The following is a 24,434-nucleotide window of genomic DNA, read 5'->3' on the forward strand; positions in this document are numbered from 1 at the left end:
AGAGTTTTGTATGGATGAGTTTGCTGGATTCTTCATGAATATTACGGGAGCCAAGGTTTATCGGTCAGCTAGAACCTTTTTTTTCTTTTTTTTTTGGGGGGGGGGGGGGGGGGGGGGGGGGGGAACCCCTAGTTCCTATGTCATCTTATCGTTAAGGATAGCAGCAGTGTCATTTTCTCACTAGGATGCTTTCGTTTCTTATCAATATCTGCTGCCTAGCCAACGTCCAAATCTATTCAAGTTCGGGTTCAATTACGAAGCCCATGCAAGTTGTAAACCGGTCTATTATTTTTTCATCTACTTATTTTTATAAGCTAAATCGAGCTTATAAGTTTATAACACGAACCTTAAACGCTACTCATGCGAACTTGTTGAGCTCAATGCTGTATCGCAGTAATCCAGTTGGCTTAAGTGGTAAAGGGCCTTGGTCTTGGTGACATGTTCCCTCTAAATCTGAGGTTTGAATCCTCTTAACTCTTGGGTGCAAACAATTTTTAGGAACCAGCAAACTGAAAAAACTCATTAAACAATAATCGAAATTACGGGTAACTGTTAAGTTACACATTGGGAAGTTGTACGTTGCTAATTCTGAACTAAAATGTAACAAAAGAGTAATCATCAATCTGCAAAATGCTGGAAGGATCACTCCAGGATTATAAAAACAAAATCAAAGGGTTTGAGCAAAATAGTTTTGAGTTCAGCTACGAAATGCTACCAGAGGCGGTTGTCAATCACAGCAGAAACAATTCCCCTGAGTGTCTCCTGCATAAAATCGTGAAATAATGAGTTACATACCATATCATTTATCCAGAAAAAGAGGTAAATATGTCTTTGAATGGTACCACAGAATGGTCCTTGAGTCCAAGAGAAAGCACCAACGATTTGGGGGAGCCAGAGGTGCTGCACACAGAACAAGACGCAATCCATTTATTAGTGATTCAGGTAAGATTCTAAGGATACAGGCATCCAGGCCACAAATTAATATTACATTTGGATGTCACTTACAGCCAGCCTATTGAGATTCTATTAATGCCACCAGTGCTACTTGTAGGTGAAAAGAGAGATGTATACCTTATTATAGAGATTGACAAACATAGTTTTACAACTTTCACCAGAAGTCCTCAGAGGATTTTATTTATCATTATTATTTATTATTTATAAGCGTCCTCGAAGGAAAGTTTGGTTTGTTATAGATTTTAGCTATGAGAGTTTTATCCGAATGAACTTATCTAACATGGTGAACTAAAACATACCTGATGTGTTCAATTAATTTACGAGCACATGCCGGTAGCATTGGCTGCATTTATTGTGGTGGATCAATATCAGAAAAAGTTGGCAACTATTTATCAAACACGGACTAGAACACAGGTTATCTCACCTCATCTCGTTTTCCAAATATTGAAGACACGTTGAATGTTGGCTCGATTGACACCCCTTCCTCCTTCCTACAAATGAAGAAATAGATCTCAGAAGCTCCTTTGGCAAGAATAATCATTTTAATAGTTTAATGGGACTGTGGAAGCCACGGCAAAGGAAGTTACAGAACTGTTGATCAATCACTCGCATTTTTTACTTGTTACATCCAGAATCTTAAAAGAATTAAGTTCTCCCCTCAGCTTTGTTGACCTTGGTCAATGCTATACAGTAGAACTTCTGGAATGGTCAAGTTTTCAAGTGACATAATTTTTTTCCCTCTCCACTAGTTATTTTTCGAATTTATATTTCATTAAAAAGGTGTAGATAAGATCATATCCTTATTCTACTTCACAAAGATGAAAGATAAAGAAGCAGAGTTCTTTGGAGTGAAAACTATGTAATTCTCCCAGGTCAACAAGAACTTATCTAATGTAAAAGAACTCGATTCTGTCACCTCTTCTAGGCCGATTACTGGAGGACATGATACAGCTATAATGTGCGTTCAATGTACTACTCCATTATACAGGAAAGTTTTATTTTATAGTATAAATAACAAGAGTTTCTATCGTGAGCCTTGGAGTCAATAACTGGCAAGGTCTTGGACCCAGCAAAAATGGAATGTACGAATTACTAGCAAATCTAAATTGGATAGAAACAGAAGGATACTCTACTTTGCACGATTGCTTTAGAAGATAAATGAAAAGAATAAGCACACCTGGCATGCAGTATTGTTCCCATAGCTCCTATTTGAGTTGCAACAACCTAAAAGTTTTTCAAGCATTAGGATTGAAGTTTTGAACACAAACATGAAGGCCTCAAACCCCTCCTCTTTTTCTTCTTTTTCCAGGGAAAAAATCCAATGGGAAGATGAACCTCAAACTTACGAGAAAATGGTCATCGTAACTGCAAAGGACAACATCTGTTTTGTTCCCCTGAAAGAAAGCAAGCAGAGGCAACTGGAATAATTAATAATAAACTCAATGACCATACTTTCTGTTGGGAAATAGATTCGGGTAGTTGAAACCGAAACGCATAACAATACAGAAAACCTCTATAAATGTGAATAAAGCTTATAATTTTTGGTTTTTGATAAGAAGTGAAAGAAGCTTATATAATGTCACACACTCTTTGTTAGATCAGGAAGGTTAAATGCCACCTGTCTCGCCTACCTTTTCTTTTGATAAGTAAAAGTAAAACGTTATTGAAAGTAAAAGGCATAGCCCAAGCACAGGAAGTATACACAGAATACACCTAATATCCACTAAGCACTAGTGATGGATACAAGCAAATTATTAAAGTTGTCTCCATTACAAGCAATGACCAAAGCCCAGGAAAATAGTGTGTTAAAAAAGAATCTCTTCAGCTTGTCCAAGGAATGCTCCCGGTCTCCAAAGCACCTATCATTAACTGTCTCAGTTACTTTAGCAAGGCTTACCTTTGGATTCAGTTAACTCCATGAATCACAAAAGGATCCCCAATCATGCATAGCAAGGACTATGCATTTGCAGTTTTATTGTATTCCTTTTTCCTAATATAGATACGCATATAGACAATACCTTGAACAAAAACATCATCATCATCAAGACAACGTGAGGTGGAAATTTAACAAAATAAAGTCTCGCGTGTTTTTTTTTTTCCCTCTCATGCACCAAAAATACATGCTTGTATAAAAAAGAACGAAATTAGATGCCATGACATATGGAAGGCAATATCCTAAACTTAAAGTCGAACTTCAAGATATGCAATCAAGTCAAAACAAAGTTCTCCTTTCCATTATGGTTGAAATCACACATAACTGTCACTCCATCAAGGAAATTCATAGTCAAGTATTCTAAAAAACAACCGAGGTAATAGGTATTAAGTACCATAACGGTACTTTCACTCCATAATCGTGTCTTAAATTCCATAGCCCCGTACTTCAAATCACACCTAAGCTTATCGGCCTACATAATCACGTCTTAAATTCCATAACCCCATACTTCAAATCACCAAAGCTTATTGGCCAAAAATAGAATTACGAGGAATATGAATAGCCAATTGGTAGCAGGAACGCATGAGAATGAAACTAGAATCCAGATTTGGGCGCTGAAGCAAACAGGCGATGGGCAATAAGGTTGCTTTAGTTTTCAGGCCCTCTTAGTTCAAAAAATAAAAAACGTGAAGTATTTTACCTTGATATCCAACGAGAGGCTCTTGTGGGTGACCGGGAAGCGCGGGACCGAGCTGCCCATAACACCAACACAGGCACGGGCGGAGAGAGAGAGAGAGAGAGAGAGAGAGAGAGAGAGAGAGAGAGAGAAGGATTGAGGAACAGGAAAGAGTCTTGGGAGCGAACTGAGAGGTAATCCCCGAGTAAGTCTGGGCCATGCAATTAAGAGCAAGCAACTAAATTTACAAAAGCCCAGCCCATTTCTTAGCGAGGTAAAAACAGAACCCAGCCCAGTTGTTTCAGCTCCTATAAAAAACCCTTTATGGAGTCCAGTTGGTTAGCTCCAGCCCCGACATCCTGTCTAAAAATCTGACTACTTTTCTAGATTGCTCTCTAAATGAGAAGAAGAAATAGAAAAATAAAAAGAAGGCGAACGGTGGTTCGTTAGTTGACAATGGAATGCGTGGATGGGGAGCATGGTTTTGGGGTAAGTTCCCAGCGGACATCGTTCTCTCAACAAACACAGTAAGCCATCCCGTGCATACTGGTCATTCAACACGTGAGTGACAGCCCCCCCTACTTACCCACTTAGCCGTTCTTTCTAGCCTAGCCGAGCCGGCACCGCCCATTCCACCTTTTTTTCACTTTTTAACCCAAGAGTCAACTACTTTAGTCACTTCTCTAAACACGACACAGAAAGAGAGACGTTACACTTACCGAAAATTGGTTACCGATAGGCTAAATCATCTTTTTATTTATTTAGTTATTTTACATATTTTTTAATCATTTTAAAAAAAATATTAAAATTTATAAAATATGATCTTAATCATTAAATAAAAAATAATAAAAACAAAATTCGATAGAAATTTTCGTTAGAAAACTTATGTGGAAATAATATTTCTCATACTGAAAAAATACTTGATGATGTATATCTAATTAATCAAGACAATCCAGCCCCATAACTCTGTCAAGATGAATGTTTTAGCCATAAATGTTTATTACAAAAATAAATTTATAAATTAAAATAATTTGACATCTTACGTTAAATTATAAAAAAAATTTATTAAAAAATAAATCTAATATATATATCATATGAAATCATATCAGTTTATCTGTATATTTTATGAAATCACTTAAATCATAGAACACAACCAACAACAAGCAAAGTACTAGTATTGGCTTATTCATCTTTATCTTTATTTTCAAATTTGAATAATGTCTTTAAATTCATCTACATTAACTTATGCATCTCTATAGTTTTGCATATCTATGAATAGTGATTTTTCAAGTTAGAATCACTTTTCACTCTCCAAATATTATTTTTAATATTTTTCTCTCTCCTACCCATTAAAATCAACATTGTGAAATTTTTATTAAGAATATTTTAATATATGAAATTTGTATTAAATTGATGATACAATGTGTTTTTTAGTACATATTAATATTTATTGATAAATTGATCATTTTGATATATGAAATTAGTAATATTTAGATATATAAAATTGATATTTTTAAACACATGGTATGCTAATTGCAAAATATATAAATAATAATAATTTTAATAAAAAATAAAAAATAATAATATTTCATTATTATTTGATTCAAAATACATAATCTAATATAAAAATTTTCTTGATATGTAAAATTAATTTTCAAAATAAATAATTTTAAAGATGCTTATAGAAATACCAATACTAGTAAGTAACAACCACTTTTGAGTCAAATTGAATCTATCTATTTCTACTGACATCTTTCCTTAGATAATGTTACATATATTAGGTACTGATAGTAAGTACTCCTCCATTAATTTTCAACGAGTTTTGCTATATACAAATACAGTCGCATATTAATCTGTGTACTAATATTGATTTATTCATACTTAAAATTTAAATTAATATTATTTTTAATAAAATCTATTTTTTAATCAATTACATCACATTAATACATAGATTAATACATAATTATACTTATAACTATCTTCTTCCATTTTCAACTTATGTATTGCGTTAACCTACCACTACGATGGGGGAGAGTAGTCAACATATTGCTTCGGACTTTCGTCTGCGCCAGGAAAGGAAAGAAATTTGGGAGGTAAAAAAAAACAAAAAACAAAAGGGTTCCTTGATCGGGCTCCGAGAGATTTCCTTGCGTCGTGTGTTAGGGTTATTATTTTATTATTATTTATTTATTACTCATAAGATATTAGAAATTTTTTTTTATTTTTAAAAATTTTTTTCAACATCTTTAGAGAAAAAATTAAAAAAATATATAATTTTATTAATAATTACTTCTTTAATAATATTAAAAAAAATTAAATATAATAAAAATAATTAATAAGTAGGAGAATAGTAGCAACCTATCATTTTCCGCGCGATGGAAAGGCAAACCAACCAGTTGCAGTGCTGGGTCCAAAATGAAGTTCTAGAAAGCTTATAGTGCACGTATCTGTCAATCACTCCTTTACTATGATATCTTTCCCTGTTGATAGTCAAAGTTCCTGTAAGCACGCTCGGGCTTTTGGAAGTTGGAACACCCACCCTCTTCATTTTTATTTATAAGAAGAAGAATGAACACGAGAGAAATAGTTATTTGGCTGCTAAGCTAGCCAAGATTGAGCAGCTTAACCCCAGCCAATTCCACGCGCGCTCTTTAAACTATAGAAGCTGAGGAATAAAGGTGCCGTTTGCATGACTCTCGGTAGATTCTCTCTCTGTTGTGGCTGTAACCTCTCTAGTCTATCCCATAAAGCTTGTCATCTTTATTTGGAGCAAGATACTGATTGAATCTTTCATCAGAATATGGGGATTTTGGGGTCAGAAGAGAGCATGAGGGTGGAGTTGGAGGAACTCCGGCTGATGTTGGTGGCCTGTGCAGGCCTGCAAAGGAGGAAAGATGAGGAACAATTCAAAGGAGCACGTGTTTCCTCCATGGGTATGGACATCGATGATGCAGACAAGTTGGTCTGTGTCACCAGTGGCGTCTCTTATTTAGGTCTCGCTATTGTAAACAAGCTTTTGGTTCGTGGCTACTCCGTCCGGATTATTGTTGAAAATCAAGGTAATTTTCTGATAATACTATGTTTGATTGTTAGATCGATCGGAACTATCCCAGCATAATGATACAGCATGTACCGAGTTCAGTTCAGTTTTAAGGTTCTGGTTTCTTTGAGCACTGTTTGGTTCTCTTTTTTTTTTTTTTTTTTTTTTGACAAATCAAAGAAAACATGGAACCCCGATGAGGTTTGAATTTGCTTCCTTTCTTGTTTCAGCTCGTGTTATCCGGTAAGTATAGAAGAAAATTCGACTTAATCATTAGATTTCCAATTACTTGCATTTAGTCGACTGTGTTAATTTTTTTCAAGTGTTTTTAGTTGCTCTTTTTCGAAGTAATCATTTGATATGCACTATCATTACCTTTTTTTTCCCAGATTAGCAAAGAAATTGAATGACGTGTATAATTTTCGTTCATGAACATGCAGAGGACATAAATAAATTGAGGGAGATGGAAAGCTCGGGAGAGATGATGACAGGTAGCAATAACCTATCAGCAGTTATGGCGAAGTTAACTGAGATTGAAAGCTTGACAGAAGCATTCCAGGGGTGTCGTGGCGTCCTTCACACCTCTGCATTCACCGACCCTGCTGGACTTTCCGGCTACACGGTGAGCTTTCTCTTTAACACGTCATTTTTCTCTCTGTTTTTTTTTTTTTTGGCTTGCCCTTTTAGTCTGCCATTTCACAGTACAAGGTTCACGTAGATCCTACCTACCTATACCAAGTTGTCAAGCAAACAGCTTTAATGTCTTGGTCTCTAAACGTCGGCACCTACCTCACACATTACATAGGATTTTCTACCTATGATCATGGTCCCTTTGTATAAATGCATAGATGTATACAGAAGGCAAAAGTTGAACCAAAATGGTCCACCTGACTCAACTTGCCAACAGCCTCCGGTACCAATCACATTTTCAAACTCCCCCTCGTCTCTCTTTGCTTGTCTCTCTTGGGTTGTACTACATATTTTGGAATCATCAACCGATTTTCATAGCTAGCTCGCAAACAAATTGCAACACGAAAAACAAATGGCGCCCAATTTCAGTCAACGTCATCGACATAAAATTTCCATAATATACCGGTGACAAAGCCAACTGAAAGAGGGCGAGAGCAGACTCTGCTGACCGGTCTATAAAAAAAGATAATCATAAGCACAGATTGGAGCTTGCCCAAGCGGGTCAACGCAGAACTTCCAAATGCTTTCGTTCAAAGTTTGGTGGGACAATAACATATGCCACGCTAAGAGTCGAGACAAAACTTAAATCTCTTCAAGACCATCTGTTATATTTATTAACCATCTGTTATGGTCCAAGACGAGAATTAACCATTCCCACTTGTTATAAAACTAAAATAAGTAATTTGATCAGCTTATGAAATTATTTACTTGTCACTTATTCTTCTCTTCAAGACCCTACAAGCTTATTTTGAAATGCAGAAATCAATGGCTGAGATAGAAGTAAGGGCCTGCGAGAATGTGATGAGAGCATGCGCAAGAACACCATCGGTAAGAAAGTGTGTTCTGACATCCTCGCTCTTAGCTTGCGTCTGGCGGGGGAAAAACCAGTGTGATCTCTCTCCCGTGGTTAACGATGACTGCTGGAGTGATGAATCATTCTGCACAGAAAATAAGGTACTACCTTCGTGCATCCAGGCCATGATTTATTGGTGATCGAAGCAAAACTCGCTTAACCCAAAAGGTATTGTATCCTTGATTTTGATTTTCTAAAACATGGCAGCTGTGGTATTCCTTGGGTAAGCTGAGGGCAGAGAAGGCGGCATGGAGAGTAGCAAAGGAGACGGGGCTACAACTGGCCACCATATGCCCAGCTCTCGTTACTGGTCCCGAATTTTGTCCTAGAAATCCAACGGCAACAATTGCTTATCTTAAAGGTATCGTCTCACTTTCTGTCCCGAGAAAATGAAAAATTTGCCAGGTTGAAGATTGAATTTGTTTAGGGAGATTGCTGGAAAAATATTTGAATCAAATCACTTAATAAACAGAGGTTGTATAAAAATGTAGGCGCACAAGAGATGTACTCAAACGGCACGCTGGCAACAGTGGATGTAAGCAAATTGGCAGCAGCAGAAGCATGTGTTTATGATGCAATGGACAAGAATGCAGGCGGCAGATACATTTGCTTCGATGATGTTGTTGACAGAGACAGAGCAGAAAAGTTAGCTCGAGAAGCAGGGGTGCCAACAAACAAGATCTGCGGGAATTCAGATTCTGAAGATGTTCAGGCTCGGTTTCGGTTGTCGAATGAGAAGCTTTCTAGTCTCATGTCAAGAACACTCCGATGCTGTTATGGTGAATGCTAAGAGATCGATTTTACGTCCCTTTTCAAGTCACCCTCTCACTCACTTTATACATATTAATTAGAGAGAGCATTAGACATCCTCCTACTATTCACACAATCTCCACACACCATATTTTTTTAATTTTTATTATTTTTTTCTTTTATCAAATATTTAATATATGAATAATGAATAAAAAAATTAAATTAATTTAAGAAGAATAAACTCAAAAATAATTAAAATGTGCCCTTCGAAGGATGCATTTTGGGAGAGAGAATGAAAGTCCAACAGTTTTTCGCACATTTGCAGTTGCTCTAAACTATTATTTTTCAAGTAAAAACTAATGAAATAAGAGCTTACGTTCATTGCAAGAAACCCCAAAATCACATGAGATATTAAAAGATAGTGGGAAGAGGAAAGCATTAATCTACTGGTATCTACCAAAGCAATGATAAGCCAACAAAAATCAAGTGAACGTTTGCTTTATAGCTCTAACCAAAACCAGTTCCGCTCATATAAGATCCTTACGATGTAATAAAAAAAACACGGGCACGAGTAAACGAATCGTTAAAAACAAATAGCAGCGAAAGTAATTAAAAAAAGATGCTTAGGGGCTCAGAGAGTTGCTGTCTCTGCTCAAGGAAGAGATTGTTGAAGGCTCTTCTCATACAAGAGGTGTCAGAAATCTAAAATGCACTCTTCATCTTTGCCCCGTTAAAGAGTAAAATAACTTTAAAATTCGATCAAAACAAAGTTAAATCTGAGACTGGTAAGAAACAGTCAAACAGAAGATGAAGACGAAAACCATAGAAAGAGAGACGACTGCCGACCTAGGGTTTCGAATCTGACCGGGATGGATATTGCTTTATAGAATTTATAGATTGTTTTTGGGCTTTGACGGCATTTAAAACCAAGCAATCTCTATCGAGCCCAGACCAAAGAGATTCCGAGGGCACCGTAATTTGATGAAAGCCCAATGGTCCCAATTAAAAAGAACCGAAATTAAACATTTCCACAAAATAAAATAGAATGAGGCTTGAAAAATTGTCATTCCTTTTTATAATTAGACTTCTAATATTAGGATAAAATATTGTAAGCCCAATATGGCATTCCAAGCCCAGCTCAAGGGTGGGATTCTCATAAGGAGTAAAGGAGGGGATAAAAGGCTGAGAAAAATAAAAAGTGTTAAGAGGAAAAGAGGAGATGTGACATATAAGAAATGAGATATGATATAAAGAAAAAATGGACAAAGAATAAAGGGAAAGGACGAGATGACTTTAGAGAGGTTAGACCAAGACTGCTACTTCGATTTCTCTTTTAGCTTCTTCAACCTAGCTGTGGGAGCTCTAGAGACAAGATCTCTACTAAAAAATAGATTTATAATCTCTATTATACAGCGAAAATGAGAAACCATTTGAAATTATAAAACAATCATATTATAGTGAATTATCTTCTCCAAACGACTCGTGGACATAAGTAGTATACCGAATCACATAAATTTATATATTTTCATCTCTTTTATTTTTCTTACATTTATTTCCTACATATTGCCATGGATATACGTATGGAAGTCGTAGAACCACACCGAATCACTGTTGGGGGTCCCATACCACACCAATTAAGGTCCAAGTTATCACAACGGGTCAAAAAGGACTATTTCTCCCGTTCCAACCAATTGTGTAATTTTTGAGTATTAACAGTTACCATAATTCCTTTTATAATTTCAAAGCAGCTTCCGATGCTATCTTATTAACTATTATGAACAATCTGACTATCAAATTATCTAAGTATTAACTTAACCTCTGAATTTAAAACATAATATATAAATCAGTACCCATTTTAAGCTTTGATAGTTAATATGAATGAAAAATAGATGATATAACATAATATTATTCAACAGTTGGTCTTAAAAGAGGGGATAAATGATAACTTATAATTTAAATTGGGAGATGAAATGACAACTTTGATAATCCAGTGGATATATTAGAAAATAGGTTATAGTTCGAGGGGAAAAAACTTAATTTGCATAATATGTCTTCTGACACCAACACGAGTCATGACTGACAAGACTTTGAATTTTTACACAAATTTGACCGTCTATTTCCTTTCTTCTGTTACTCAAGCTGTCATACCGTCCATTCTCCCCTCTCCTTTCTTGCCTTTTAGTTTCTTTGTCTCGGCAGCTTTCCCTCGGGGTAATTGCATAATGCATTGGCTTGAATAAAGTCTTAATCTATTCGGGAGAGAAACATATATACGATAGCTAGAACTATTAAAGACCAAACGTGAGCAATGACAGCTATAGCAATCCACTCTAGGAAATGGAATGAATTTGATGATAATGACAGGAACTTCTCTGGAATATTGGATCTACCACATCATTCAAAAGCTCTGCTCGCTTGAAACTGGAATACGCAAACACGTATGGCATGTAGAGATTTCCTCAAGGCTGACGCCGGGGCTGCTAAATCAGTCGGAGAGCTCCTTGATCTACACTCTTATTAATGATTCTTGAAGTTGTATGGATCTGATTTGTTGTAGTCAGGATATGAATTAACACATAAGATTGCATACAAAGTAACAATCTACAATGTCACCGGCCAAGATGATCTGGTGGAACCATGACCGCATTGTCTCGGTGATTTCTGATTAGTTTAGATGAAGTTGAATGTGGATGCACGTGCATGACTCATGAAGATCGCGCAACAAACCAAACAGCAGGAAGTGGAAAAAGGGCATGGTAGAAGAGGAACACTTCCCTATATTCCCTGTCATCGGTACTCATGAAACTAGTGCCCATCTGATACACTGATACAGTACTTAGATCTCTCTCTCTCTCTCTCTCTCTCTCTCTCTCTCTCTCTCTCTCTCTCTATTTTGATTCCCCTGAGTATTATATTAGAAAATCTTTTGCTTTAATTAAGAAAGGTTTGGAAGTAACTAAAATAGGTTAAAAAGGGTACAATATACTTGGATATAATACATATTCACCCACACACACACACACAGAGATCAGAGAGAGAGAGAGAGAGAGAGAGATTCAGATTGCAGAAATGCTGGATAAACAAGAGTTAAATCATCTGGGCACTTCAGATCAGATCGAAGTTCTGTTACTCCTATATAGATCAGAGAGCACTCACCAAAATCGATTGTGAATTCGTCCTTGATCACATGTAATAAATATTTTTAGCTAGCAGACCGCTGGGCAAAGACAACTATATTGAAGAGGCAGTGATCGAGTCCATCTGCATTGGCCTCTCCACCAATTAACCTTGTGCCCAGGTAATTAAATTCTTCATTACGGATAAATCATTATATCCCTTGTTCACATTTGCATGCAACTTTGTGATCTCTGCTTGAAATGCTATCTAGCTAGACAGTTCCGTATCCATTTTCATGCAATCTAGTTCTAAACCATTTGCACTGGGAAAAATCGGTTTGAGTATGCACGTTAATTGACTTCTGAAACAAACATCTTTTCCATGATTGCTGCATTAGCTGCTGCTGGATCCAACTAATGCTTACAAGTGGTATTGCGGGCTTGTGTAGGATGAGGTTCACTGTCAGCTTCTTCAAAGCGAAACTCTCCCTCTTTTCCTCTAACTGTCATGTTCATTTCAATGGAAATGACCCAATATTTGAGCATGGATCTGTCTGATCTTTTCAATTCGTTGTTTTCTGGTACTCATTGATCAGTCACCTTGTATGCAAGTGACCTATGTTCACTTTGATTAAATCCATGTCAGGTGCTTGTAGTTGGCATAAAATTTCAAGCCAAGAATGAATCGAAACCTTACAAGGAATATAGGAAACTAAGACTTTCTTTAGATCAAGAATATATTAATTGTTTGGCTCAACTGAACTGATACTACCAGAAAACTTCTATCTAACTGGGGATGATCAAACATTTAGTGGATCTGTTCCAACCAAAACAGGAATGGTCTAAGATTATGGACTCATAATCTCTAGCTAATTTGAAGATAGAGTCAGATTCCATGACTATTTTACAGACCATAATAATGTTGTGTGTATTCTAATAATATGAGTTAACTAAACCAATTGTTTTCTGTCTTCCTTCTAAAAATCTTGGTCTTGGAACTAGCCAGTACTTCTTGATCGAGTGGCTGACAAAGTTCCCAAGGGGGGTCTGGGGTTCAGGCATAAGCATCATCCAACATGACGATTGCTTTAAAATAGTTTTGCTAACTCCTGGAGGTGGCAGTAAAATCAAGTCAACTTTGATAGCATAGCTAGGATCAAGTTGTTTTATGGAAAATGCTATTTGAACTTATAATTTTGACTGATAAAAGTTGCCGATTAATTTTTTTATTTTTTACAAAATTTTAATTAACAATTAAGAAAGTAATTATTAGTAAATTGATATTTTTTAAAATTATTTAAATACATATAAAAATAATTAAAATAAAAAAAAAATACATTTACACTGATCGGTCAGATTTGATCGGTCCTTCATCGGTTACTCTAGCACCTTCCTTATTTTATATTCTGCTTTCTTATTGTGGGTCCACTACTGCATCAAAATCATATTTTTAAGCGAATTGTTTTCTATCCTTCCTTCTAAAGTTGACCCTAATTTCGTGTTCATATACACCAATATCATTTTTAATAGTTTCTTACTATTTTACTAGGTAGCCCAATGGGCTTCATAACGGATGACGAATATTTTTAATTTTTAATAGCATCCGTATTCTGATCTTCGAAATTGAATGGTGAGGTTATTTTAATATTTTTCCCGGATTTGGATCTCACTTTGATTTTGACAGCACATTCAAAAGTGCTTCTCGTTGTTTTTTTTTTTTTTCAATGAAACATGGCCCTTGATATTTTGAAAGGGTTATGCTAAATTGATATTTTTACATATTTTTTTATATATATTTTATTGATACAATTGATTAAAATAATTATTTTATATTAAAAAAATATGATGTAAGTAATTACATTAATGAAATGTAAAAAAAATACGTAAAAATGATTAGATATAAAATTTTTAATTTAAAACATTTAAGAAAATGATAGGATACATAGACCTACACTTGAGTGTACCATGATGGTTTAGATTTGAAAGAATAATTTATAAAAATGCACTGAAATTGAGATGACACTAACAATCATATGAAAATAAAGTGAAAAAATCATAGAAAAAATGTCATATTAAGAATAAATACTGGATAGTTAATATTGATTGTCTGGCTAATAATAAACCAATTAACCCTATGGGAATGGAAAGTACTCTGGAGACTTTGACAATTAGAACAGGTATTGCAATTTTCAATTCATTACCCAAGTTAAAGACCCACAAAAGAACTTTTTAAAAGGGTGGTTGGGAATATAAGATTTTTTTTAAGAACAATTTGGAAAACATAATGACAACAGTTGAGGGAAAAAATAAAAAAATAAAGGTTGATGTTGTTCTTTGACAATTCAATGGTGAAGATGAAAGAGTATGCACATAAAGACAGGCCAAGCATTGTTGCAAAGCTAAATTAGGCATGAAGCATGAAATGATCATTTAGCTTATGAAAATGAAGTGAGGGAAAGTTTTTCACCAACTTGGCCTCTGCTTGGTGTGTATCGTCTCATTCACATTCCCCTTATCAATCTTACCTTCTTCTTTTTTAATTCTAGGAAAAACATGCATACATACAACCACTCTAGTCACCACAACTCAAATCTTTTACAGCAGTTTACGTTACCATTTTGTCCCTTTACTCACACCAACTCCTAAACCCCAACTTGCCCATCATTTAGAGGTGGAGCTGGCAAAGGCATTCATATCAGCATAAAGCCCCCTTTAATTGGTTGTTTATCTGCCAAAGCAGCATGGTTTTAGTGAATGTCTCTCTCCCAGAGTTTAGAATAATGCTTTTTTCTATAATGGAGTGTGGGAATCTTGGTGCCTGTTTATGGTCAATCACCGAGTCCCAAAGTTTAAAGTAGAATGCCTCTTAAGTAGCAACACTCAACTACAAGTACCCAAAATCGCTTTAAGAGAGTAGTGACCCAGTCCCAGAAAATTACATTTCTCTGTCCCTCTCTAAAATTACATTGACCCTTTTACCCTTTTCAGAATTAATCGGATAAAATGCATGAAGTCTTTTGATTTCCTGTACGTATGACATCAAAAGCAGAAGCTCCTTGGAATTCTTTTTAGTGCCAAGTTAGTAAGGTTACAGGCTAGCAGCTACGGAGAACGAGAGAAACACGGAGGGAAGAGCGAAAGAATTCAGTGTCTTTTTCATCTTTGGCAGGCTTGAAACTTGATCAAGAAAATCAAATGGACGATGAGAACCCACCTCGTGTTTCACGTAAAAATGGGAACCACGAGGCCCCAAGGGCCGGACCCACGAGGAAGGGCAGGTACACCACCGATGATGATGGAGATCAGATCAAGTGTTCTGGCAAGCATTGCAGAGCATGCACTGCCGGGTTGGTAGCCGACTGCGTGGCCCTCTGTTGCTGCCCGTTCGCGGTGGTGGAATTTCTTGCTCTTGCGCTTGTGAAAGTCCCGTGGATGGTGGGGAGGAGATGCCTGGGATTGGGAAGAAAGAAGGGTCAGAGGCCGGAGATGAAGAGGAAATGCAAGAGAAGTGAGGGTGACTGCGTGGTGGAGAGGGATGGGAATGTGAGAAAGAGGAGGGCGGTGGAGGGAATGCCAGAAATTGCATCAGGGTTTGATGAAGAAGAGAGGATGGACAGTGGTAGTGCCAGGTTTGAAGCTGAGAGGGTTTGGCTGGAGCTGTACCAGGTTGGTCATTTGGGTTTTGGGAGAGTTTCCTTCACCGGTATTCAAATTTCTGGGTAAGGGCAATAAGGGAAGGAAACCAATATGGTAAATACATTATTATTTAGAAGTCTTTGAAGCATTACCCCATGGCTTTGGGGTTATTATAAGTGTTACAGCTCGAGATTAAGCTTGGCCTTGCTAATGAAATGAAGTGATTTTCTATGATTCTGCAAGTATATGTTGGCTCGGAAAACTTGAGTCATGTTTTGATCTCCTGTTTTCCTTTGATCACTAATCCCAATTTGTTTAGAACATTGAAGTTTTAGTTGTCCTTCAGACATGATAACAAAAGGCCAACCTCCCGTATGTTTTCCTTAAATCAACAAGACTATAAGCATGCACCAGAAAACAAGTACTTTAGGCAAAGGTGGCATTGCATTAGGTAGTATATATCCGTGTGGTTATTTCGTGGGTGCAAAACCCAATTTGTTGGCCTTTTTTCTTTTAACGAGTTACAGAGGCAAGATAGCAAGATTCAAGATTACTCAAAAACGGCAAGAAAGGGGGACAATCCATCAAAACCAATATACAGCAGTCAGCATGCTGCCAATATCGAGAGTTAGGGCAACTTGTTGATTTGCTATTTAGTTTCTTTTTCTTTGTTTGGTTTGGAAGAAAGTTTGGACAGTGAAAGAACAAGTACTCCATTAACCTTATTGGATAAGAGTTGGAGAGTGTGTGATGAAAAGTTCAAATATTTTTACGGTTTGTTGAATCTAAGTAAGTTGGGCACAAATCTCTCTCTCTCTCTCAAACAAAGAGGGTGAAAAAGAAAGAATGCAGATCTTAATCGTGTTCTTCTCATATAATAGGATCTTACATTTGACTCAAAGATGATTTAAGGGTTGAATTCAATTTAGAGGGACTGAAGAAAAAGAAAAGCCATCTCATCATCTAATTAACCTACTATTATCTTTTATTTTTAATCAAATCAAAACCATATAAAAATATAGAACCACTTACAGTCCAAACAAGGTAAGGTCTTATTGAGATGATCATTTGCCAACACAGGTTTTGGCATTTAGATATTGCCAATTGGGTAGATTGAACAAATAAGAGATCAAGAATTTTTATTGGTTTATGAAGTGGGGATTCAACATAAAAATTATTTGTATAAGATAAGGGTGTACAAATAAGTAAGATAATTTATTTATTTTTAATGCGGATATGACTTTTAAGGAATCAATTTTAAGAGAAATGATTTCCCTATAACATGATTCTATAAAAGAAAAGCCATACATTGACGTGGTTGAATGTACTACGTTAGATTGTAAAATTATTTTTATTAAAAATTAAATCTAATATATCATATAAAATTGTGTCAATTTATGAATTTAATTTTATAAGATCTATTCTTAATTATAACTTCTCCAATTTTAATAAAACTTATAAAGTTAAACAAAGCTTGGCCATTTAAAAAGAAAACAAGAAGTCACAAATCTAAAAATAAAATATCTTAGTCATAAAAGAATTATATAAAAATAAATTTAAAAATTATTGTTACAATATAATATATTAGATTATAAAGTTATTTTTATTATTAAATAGACTTAATTAATTTTATAAAACTATATCAATTTATAAATTTATTTTATATACTCTATTTGTCTGACGCAGCAGTTATCAACCTAAAATAGTGCTTACATAGGGAATTCGAAATCGAATCTCCATTTGGCATTTAACAATCACCTCATAAAAAGAAGAAAAAGAAAAATTAAAACTTTTCATTTTGTTTGTATTAATATAAAAGTTAAAATTGTAATTATATAAAACATTATTAAATGTTCTCGTAATATGAATGGTGTGATACTACGACGTTTTTATAATAATTAAAATTATTTCACGGCTCACAATCGGACAGAAAATGACAGACGCCCCGCCATTTCCGCTGGCAAACGAGGACACCTCATTTAAAAAAAGTTGCCGGGTGGCAGATAAACAAAGCGAGGTACATTTTAGCAATTAGATATTTACTTGGCAATAACTTGAACCTTGATGCCCAATGCGCCCTTAAGGCGCACAGTGGGGCCCCCCGTCCTTTCCAAAACGAACGAAGGCGGTGCAGCTTTTCCACCAGAGACTTCGGGAAGCGGAGAATAGCGAGTTGGACTGAGTGAGTGACTCATTGAGTTGGCGGAACAAGAAGAAGATGCAGCGCGAGCGAACTCGGATAATGGTTGGAGTGAACGAGTCGACGATCAAAGGATATCCACACGCGTCGATAAGCAGCAGAGGAGCATTCGAGTGGATTCTCCAGAAGATCGTTCGCTCCAATACCTGTGGCTTCAAGCTTATCTTCCTTCACGTCCAAGTCCCTGACGAAGACGGTTCATTTTCTCTCTCTCTCTGTGTGATTGTTTGCTTTATATACTCTGTTTGGTTGCCGAGAAACCGGAGAAATGTACAAGGAAAGGGGAAATCGAAACCTAATTATTCTCCTAAACGCCGAGAAAGGATTTGTATTTTGTTTGAAGTCTCTAAAATTTGAAACCGAACTATTCCCAGCGATGTTAAGGTTTTCTGCATCTAATTCGTGTTTAGATAATGTCGATGAACTTGTTGTGGTGTTTCTATAAACTAATTCGATCATTTTCTAACCTTTGCATTCATAAATGTCGATTTTCTGTTTGGTTTGGAAGAAGTGAGGAAAATTTGCAGTTCTTCTGAATTCTTTATTTATATACGGGATGAAGGAAAAGCGCCAGCTTATCAATTTGCGTATATATAATATATACTTGTGTGTGTGTGTACATACTGAAGAAATTGCCTTGGAAATTCGGTTAAAGTAACCGAATTTGTATTAGAGATAACAAAGGTGCCTCTAATTGGGAAAGGTATGGAGGGAAGGTGCGTAAACTGGGTAGACTGATGGTTTGGTCGTGTTCAATGGTGAATGCACCATAGTTGAGGGTTCATTAACTGAATTTGGAGGTGCCCTATCAGAGACGCAGGGTGATTCAAGAAACTTGAGCTGCAGTAGTGTTACGCCCGTGATTGATTATGGATTTTCATCAGCAGCAAGAATACGCTATAGGTCCTTATCCTAAATTGATCTGGGAAGCTCATCCATTGCCAATGAAAAGATAAAAGGACTTAATAACGATCCCTAATATAAACCTGTCGTTATAGGAAACTCACTCACAAAACCTCTACCAGTTACAACTTTATTGTACCTATTCTTAATCATATTAATATAATTTAGAGGAATTCCTTTCTATCCCAAAATCTGCTTCATCATCTCTTTAAGTACCCATCATATGCTTTATGTAAGTCGGTAGAGACCAATGGAGATCTTTACTCGTTTCTCTGCATTTCTCCGTTAAAAGCCTCAGTGACAAAATAGCTTCCACGGTCAACTTGCATAATACCAAATCAATTCTTCGATACTGTTTTCTTGTCTAACATTTTTGCCTGGCATGCAAGTCCTTATTTTATTCCATGTGCTGATCCATGTCTGCAAATCTACAGCATCTTGTGTGAACAAAATCACCGGGTAATTATGGTATGTTGTAACTTGTTTCTGCTAGGTTTTGATGACACAGATAGCATTTATGCCTCACCTGATGATTTTAAAAGCATGGAGCGCAAGGGCAGGGCAAGAGGGCTTCAGCTGCTGGAGTACTTTGTCACTAGATGTCATGAAATTGGGGTACTGACGTACATCTGTTTTGGATCTCTCTCTCTCTCTCTCTCTCTCTCTCTCTCTCTCTCTCTCTCTCCTGCACCCTTGCACACACATTTATAGAGCCACTTAAGGAATTACATTTGTGCTAACTTTTTATTTTAGATGGGATTACATAGTATTTATTAACAAGAGTAATATTATATACAGTTATAGAGTGTGCAAATTCTATACACTCATTTTTAAAAAAGTTAATTTTTTTATACAGGCCCCAGATTTTTCCTATTTTTTTCGAAATGAGTGCATTACTCACTCCAGCACTGTATAGATCATTGTCCTATTAGCAATGTTTATATTGACATACTTGTAGGTTTCATGTGAGGCATGGATCAAGCAAGGTGATCCAAAGGAAGTAATCTGCCATGAGGTGAAGCGAGTCCGGCCTGATTTTCTGGTCGTGGGAAGCCGCGGTCTTGGCCCGTTCCAAAGGTATACCAAGTTCCCCCCTACCAAATTCATGAAAATATGACGTTGTAGTACATACTCTCGAGTCCTGGATATGCTTGTCGTCTTGGGAGGGTTCCCTGCTACATCTTAAAATACTATATGATATTTTGAAAACTAAAATAATTCCTGTACTGCTTTGCAGGGTTTTTGTGGGAACTGTAAGCGAATTTTGCGTGAAGCATGCTGAATGCCCGGTGCTCACAATCAAACGCAGTGCAGATGAGGCTCCTCAGGACCCTGTTGATGACTGATTGCCCTCTGAAATGTTTTTGATTTGTTTCATTCTGTTAATAGGCTTGTGACACTAGCATGAGCATCTCTTGTTAAATACTTGTATGAGTTGTTTTATCCAAAATAGTCATATGGAGGAGCTTTGTTCTCTGTGATCTGGATGGGTTAATTATGCTAAAATAATAATAATTAAAAAAAAAAAAACCCCTTTTCGGTAGGAGGTGAAAATAGTGTGGCTGCTTGTAGCCTCTGAGAGTCTGAAGTTTCCCCAGAACTGGCCAACTCTAGGCCCTGACAAGTGAGTAAATGATCTCCCTTCAAATCACAATTCTTTTGTTGATTATTCTGAAAGGGAATCGTCATTGTACAGCGATGGACAAAATCTGGAAAGATAGAGAAACTAGGCACCCGGGCCAAACACGGAATCTCTCTCTTGTTCACTACTCTTCAATGCAGTTGAAATTGACACTGGCCGCTTCAAAAGGACTGGTTTGTAGTGAGTGATTGGAGGCTTCCTCAGCATCAGAGCTCCTTATAAGGGAAACCCTAGCACAGAAATTATTAGAGAAATTATCTGTTTCCGATTCGTTCAACACCCCAAACTTTGCAATAAATTCTGATAATATCAGCAGTAGAAGGCAAAGAGGATCCTCGGCCAAATGCCACCAATAGCACTGTAGGAGAACCTTTTCCCTTAGTGTTATCAGATGTGTTCCAACAGGTTGTTTTGATTTATCTGACTTTACATCTGGTTTATCGGCAGTTCTATTGGGTTTAGCTTCGTGAAACCCAACTTTGTTATTTTTCCTCGCATCTGGTTTTCCGGCAACCCACTTGATTTGGTTTCATGTGTCTCTACTTCTTTGTTCTTTTTCCCCATCCTTTCTTTCTCAGCAGCTTTCTTCGTCTTAGCTTCATGTCTGTGCTTATTTTATCATGGTCCATGTCCTTCGCTTTGATCCATGTCTAGTTTTTTTGTGGTTGGTATAATTCCGGTCTTTACTCAATGACAGTCTAGATTCGCTCTCTTTCTACCAGGTTGACACTTTTTGTACGCGGTCCATCGCGATAGACTAAACTTTCAAGGGATTAATGAGTGGGATCCGCTCTTGTTTTGCAGTTTGAGGATTGGAAATATCAGATAGCTCCAGCCCCAGATCAAGCTCCTGGGAGAGTTTCTTACGAAATCTCTTATCATCGCACTTCCGAATTGGAGGGGACCTAGTAAGTTGACCTGCAGCCCTGATCGGCCGCTCCCCTAAACGAGCTTCACTGGGAACTTCGAGGGACACCTTTTCTATTGCTTTCTTTTTGTGTCCCTAACTTAGACTAGTGAAGGGAAGGGACAATCCGGACAAGTACTTGTTGTTCTTCCCTTCCCTTGATAAAGCAAGCGTTTCAATTTGTCCTTCGGCCTCGCCTCACCTTACCTTTCCGAATTTTACCAACCCTTTTTGTTGACACAGGTTTATCGTCAGTTAGTTCTTTACTTCAACCACAATCAACTTCAACGGTGATGCCTTCACTTTTCTTCCTTCCAAAAGAGGGGCTCTTCCTAGTTTATTCCTTGCTCCCGCTGCCATCATTTTCGAAACTTGAGACTTTGCTATCAATAAATGGACCCAACATTTAGAACCTCCTCAAAGTCCCCGTAGCAGAAGTTGCATCATTGCCACCATAATGATCAGTTTGATCATTACCCCTTCCGTAGCCAAATCCTCATCCTCGACTTCTTTACGTTCATTCACATCCTTACTTTTGGCCGAAGCATCAATGTTCCCTTCCATCATCTTAGCAATACTTTCCCGCTTCCTTCTTTGATACAGCCTATCCTCTGAATTCTCCAACCACTTCTATATCACGGTTTGACCTGTTTGGCCAAACTTGGGACTTTCAAGTAAAGAAATCCACTCTTCTGTGAATGGCTTTCGAATCAAGACTTCCATCGAGGTACGTAGATCCACTACGTAGATCATTGCCACCATAATGATCAGTTTGATCATTACCCCTTCCGTAGCCAAATCCTCATCCTCGACTTCTTTACGTTCATTCACATCCTTACTTTTGGCCGAAGCATCAATGTTCCCTTCCACCATCTCAACAATACTTTCCCGCTTCCTTCTTTGATACAGCCTATCCTCTGAATTCCCTGACCACTTCTATATCACGGTTTGACCTGTTTAGCCAAACTTGGGGCTTTCAAGTAAAGAAATCCACTCTTCTGTGAATGGCTTTCGAATCAAGACTTCCATCGAGGTACGTAGATCCACTACCCCCTGATTCAAATTGTCTTCGAGGCCTGGAATTGATTGTGGTTCATAATAATGGGCAAACAAACTCCCCATTTGCATGATTAAAAGCTGCCAGGCGACTCTATAACACCCTAAGCCCAAGCGCACTGCGTATGGAAATAGTCTATGCAATATGTTTTGTTGACGCTATAAAAATTGCTCAATAGGCCGGAGGGAGAGAGAGTCTTTCCCAACCCACTGATGCGATCCAGGCATCTATCGGTGTTGTTTAAAGCTCTCGTTAGTCTTCCGGCACAGCCATATAATGTCGATGCGTACAAGGTAGAGAAAATAGAGAAAAATAGACACACAGATTTACTTAATTCGGCACTAGGCTTACGTCCACAAAAGTTTGGCGAAGGGAAATTCACTATAATATTCTTATCTACATACTCATGACCTTTCTTCTCTCACTGTACAAGGAAAGTTATGAATATGTTTTCTGGAAAGAAATGCCTACGCCGAAGTCCTCTAGAGTTGAAGAGGAAGGCCGAAGGAGAAGAAGCCTTCTAGGCCCTCCATTGGAGGTTTTTTTATATATCTTTTTATTGAGTGCGCCAATCTACAGTGATGGGACTCTACCCCTTTGCGTGAGCCAACTTCCTTTCCTTTCCCATTTCCTTCTCACTTGCTTTGAGGCCTCCATTTGCCTGCCCCGTATCCTTGTCCTCGTCCCCCCTTGTCCTCTAGCACCTAACTAGGTGGGCTAAGCCTAAGCCCTAAGACCTGGTATTTTACCCCTCTCACATGTTTAATTTCAGCAATAAGGACCACTGGTTCTGACAAAATGTTTGAAACATTCCCAATTCTGCATCAGGTATAAGAACTCCATTCTGGATTCCAGCATTCGCTACCAATGGTCTATCAAGTCCGTTTCGATTCTCTTTTGTCACACAATAACAAGTCATCTCTACCTCTAAAAGCACAGCCATTTCCATATACCTTTAAAAGCACAACCATTTCTGTAGCCCTTGCACAACATAAACAAAGCTCTTCGAGTTACTTTACCTCGACATCTCTTTGAAATTCTCCTAAAAGGGCTTCAATTGAGAATGTTGGCACTAAGCAAAGGTGCCATCCCCAAAGTATGTCACAACTTTTAACTTAGCTGCATAATTTGAAACATCCAAAGATCAATGGGGCGCGTAACCATGGACAATTAAAATATAATTTTTTTTAATTTAAAAAATTTAAATTATGTTTTGTGTTTTATTTGAAAATTTTGAACAATTGTAATGATTAGATAAAAATATTAAAGATTTAAAATTAAAAAGTATTTATATTTAAATGATATTTGAAAAAGAAATGAGATAGTTGAAAGGTGATGAAGTGAAACCTATTCCCAAACAACCCCTCACTCTTAGCCACTCGAGTATTAACCACTTCATTCAAATGGCAGTCATCCAACGGCACCACCATCAAGTACAACTATCCCAACCATTAGCTAATCTGTAGCGCTTCATTCTTTCCATTCAATATCCCATTCTTGTCGTTTTTGTTCTATTCAGCCAATTCCTTACTGCTTGCTTTTTATCCCGCCCTGCCTGATCATCAGTCATACCCCATCTTTAGGGCCCGTTTGGTTCCTGAACTGTACTCAGCTCAGCTAAGTTCAGTTCACTTTTAAACCTCTTCTACCTTCCAAATAGCCCAAGTGAACTGGCTTCATACGTGAATTCGGTGAGTTTTGTTCATGTAGATGGACAAACAAAAGCTAATAACACATCTTAATTTTTTTTCCCATAACTCTCTCTCTTCCATCAACTTTATCACTCTCTCTGCCAACAAGCCATCATCTCTCTCTTTCTCTCTCTCTCACGTTTCTTTCTTCCAGCCAGCACAAATCTTTTTTTTTTTTACAAATTATCATTGCAGGTTGGTATGAAGGGGGACAAGCACTACCAATGAATAGTCATGGGTCCTTCTAACTTTACAAATTTCCATAAATATATCTAAATTCATCCTAATATCTAAACACACTTTAAATTTATCTTAAATGAACTCAACAAAATTCATTCTATCATTTCAACTCACTATTATTCATAAAAAAACTGAGTTCAACTCAA

The 24,434-nt window shown here is 37.0% G+C and overlaps 4 protein-coding genes and 1 non-coding gene across 6 annotated transcripts; 3 read left to right on the plus strand and 2 right to left on the minus strand.

Moving 5' to 3' along the window:
- Window positions 1-491: 491 nt before the first annotated feature.
- On the minus strand, window positions 492-3,831 carry LOC122302597 (proteasome assembly chaperone 3). The gene is made up of 7 exons (XM_043113921.1): window positions 3,588-3,831; window positions 2,301-2,348; window positions 2,132-2,178; window positions 1,379-1,445; window positions 1,254-1,297; window positions 843-900; window positions 492-762 (listed from the first exon to the last, which is right to left on the minus strand). The coding sequence occupies exons 1-7, from the start codon at window positions 3,645-3,647 to the stop codon at window positions 712-714; spliced, it is 375 nt and encodes a 124-aa protein (XP_042969855.1). The 5' UTR covers window positions 3,648-3,831; the 3' UTR covers window positions 492-711.
- A 2,217-nt stretch (window positions 3,832-6,048) lies between these two features.
- Window positions 6,049-9,012, plus strand: LOC122302589 (cinnamoyl-CoA reductase-like SNL6). The gene is made up of 6 exons (XM_043113909.1): window positions 6,049-6,262; window positions 6,361-6,622; window positions 7,044-7,225; window positions 8,053-8,247; window positions 8,354-8,507; window positions 8,638-9,012. The coding sequence occupies exons 2-6, from the start codon at window positions 6,364-6,366 to the stop codon at window positions 8,934-8,936; spliced, it is 1,089 nt and encodes a 362-aa protein (XP_042969843.1). The 5' UTR covers window positions 6,049-6,262; window positions 6,361-6,363; the 3' UTR covers window positions 8,937-9,012.
- Window positions 9,013-9,524: 512 nt separating this feature from the next.
- LOC122305942 lies at window positions 9,525-9,623 on the minus strand. Its single transcript, XR_006241370.1, has one exon. It is a non-coding gene; the product is annotated as a small nucleolar RNA snoR1 (small nucleolar RNA).
- Window positions 9,624-11,751: 2,128 nt separating this feature from the next.
- On the plus strand, window positions 11,752-15,882 carry LOC122302596. The gene is made up of 2 exons (XM_043113920.1): window positions 11,752-12,194; window positions 15,001-15,882. The coding sequence occupies exon 2, from the start codon at window positions 15,208-15,210 to the stop codon at window positions 15,733-15,735; it is 528 nt and encodes a 175-aa protein (XP_042969854.1). The 5' UTR covers window positions 11,752-12,194; window positions 15,001-15,207; the 3' UTR covers window positions 15,736-15,882.
- Window positions 15,883-17,682: 1,800 nt separating this feature from the next.
- Window positions 17,683-20,232, plus strand: LOC122302594 (universal stress protein A-like protein). 2 transcript variants are annotated; one of them, XM_043113919.1, is made up of 4 exons: window positions 17,683-18,044; window positions 19,260-19,366; window positions 19,710-19,828; window positions 19,989-20,232. In XM_043113919.1, exons 1-4 carry the CDS (start codon window positions 17,867-17,869, stop codon window positions 20,095-20,097), a joined length of 513 nt encoding a protein of 170 aa, XP_042969853.1. In that variant the 5' UTR covers window positions 17,683-17,866; the 3' UTR covers window positions 20,098-20,232. The 2 variants fall into 2 exon arrangements, with proteins under 2 accessions (XP_042969853.1, XP_042969852.1); XM_043113918.1 differs by having other exon boundaries at window positions 17,687-18,044; window positions 19,245-19,366.
- Window positions 20,233-24,434: the final 4,202 nt, after the last annotated feature.

This window comes from Carya illinoinensis, chromosome 3 (assembly GCF_018687715.1).
Source record: "Carya illinoinensis cultivar Pawnee chromosome 3, C.illinoinensisPawnee_v1, whole genome shotgun sequence".
NCBI classification, from domain to species: domain Eukaryota; kingdom Viridiplantae; phylum Streptophyta; class Magnoliopsida; order Fagales; family Juglandaceae; genus Carya; species Carya illinoinensis.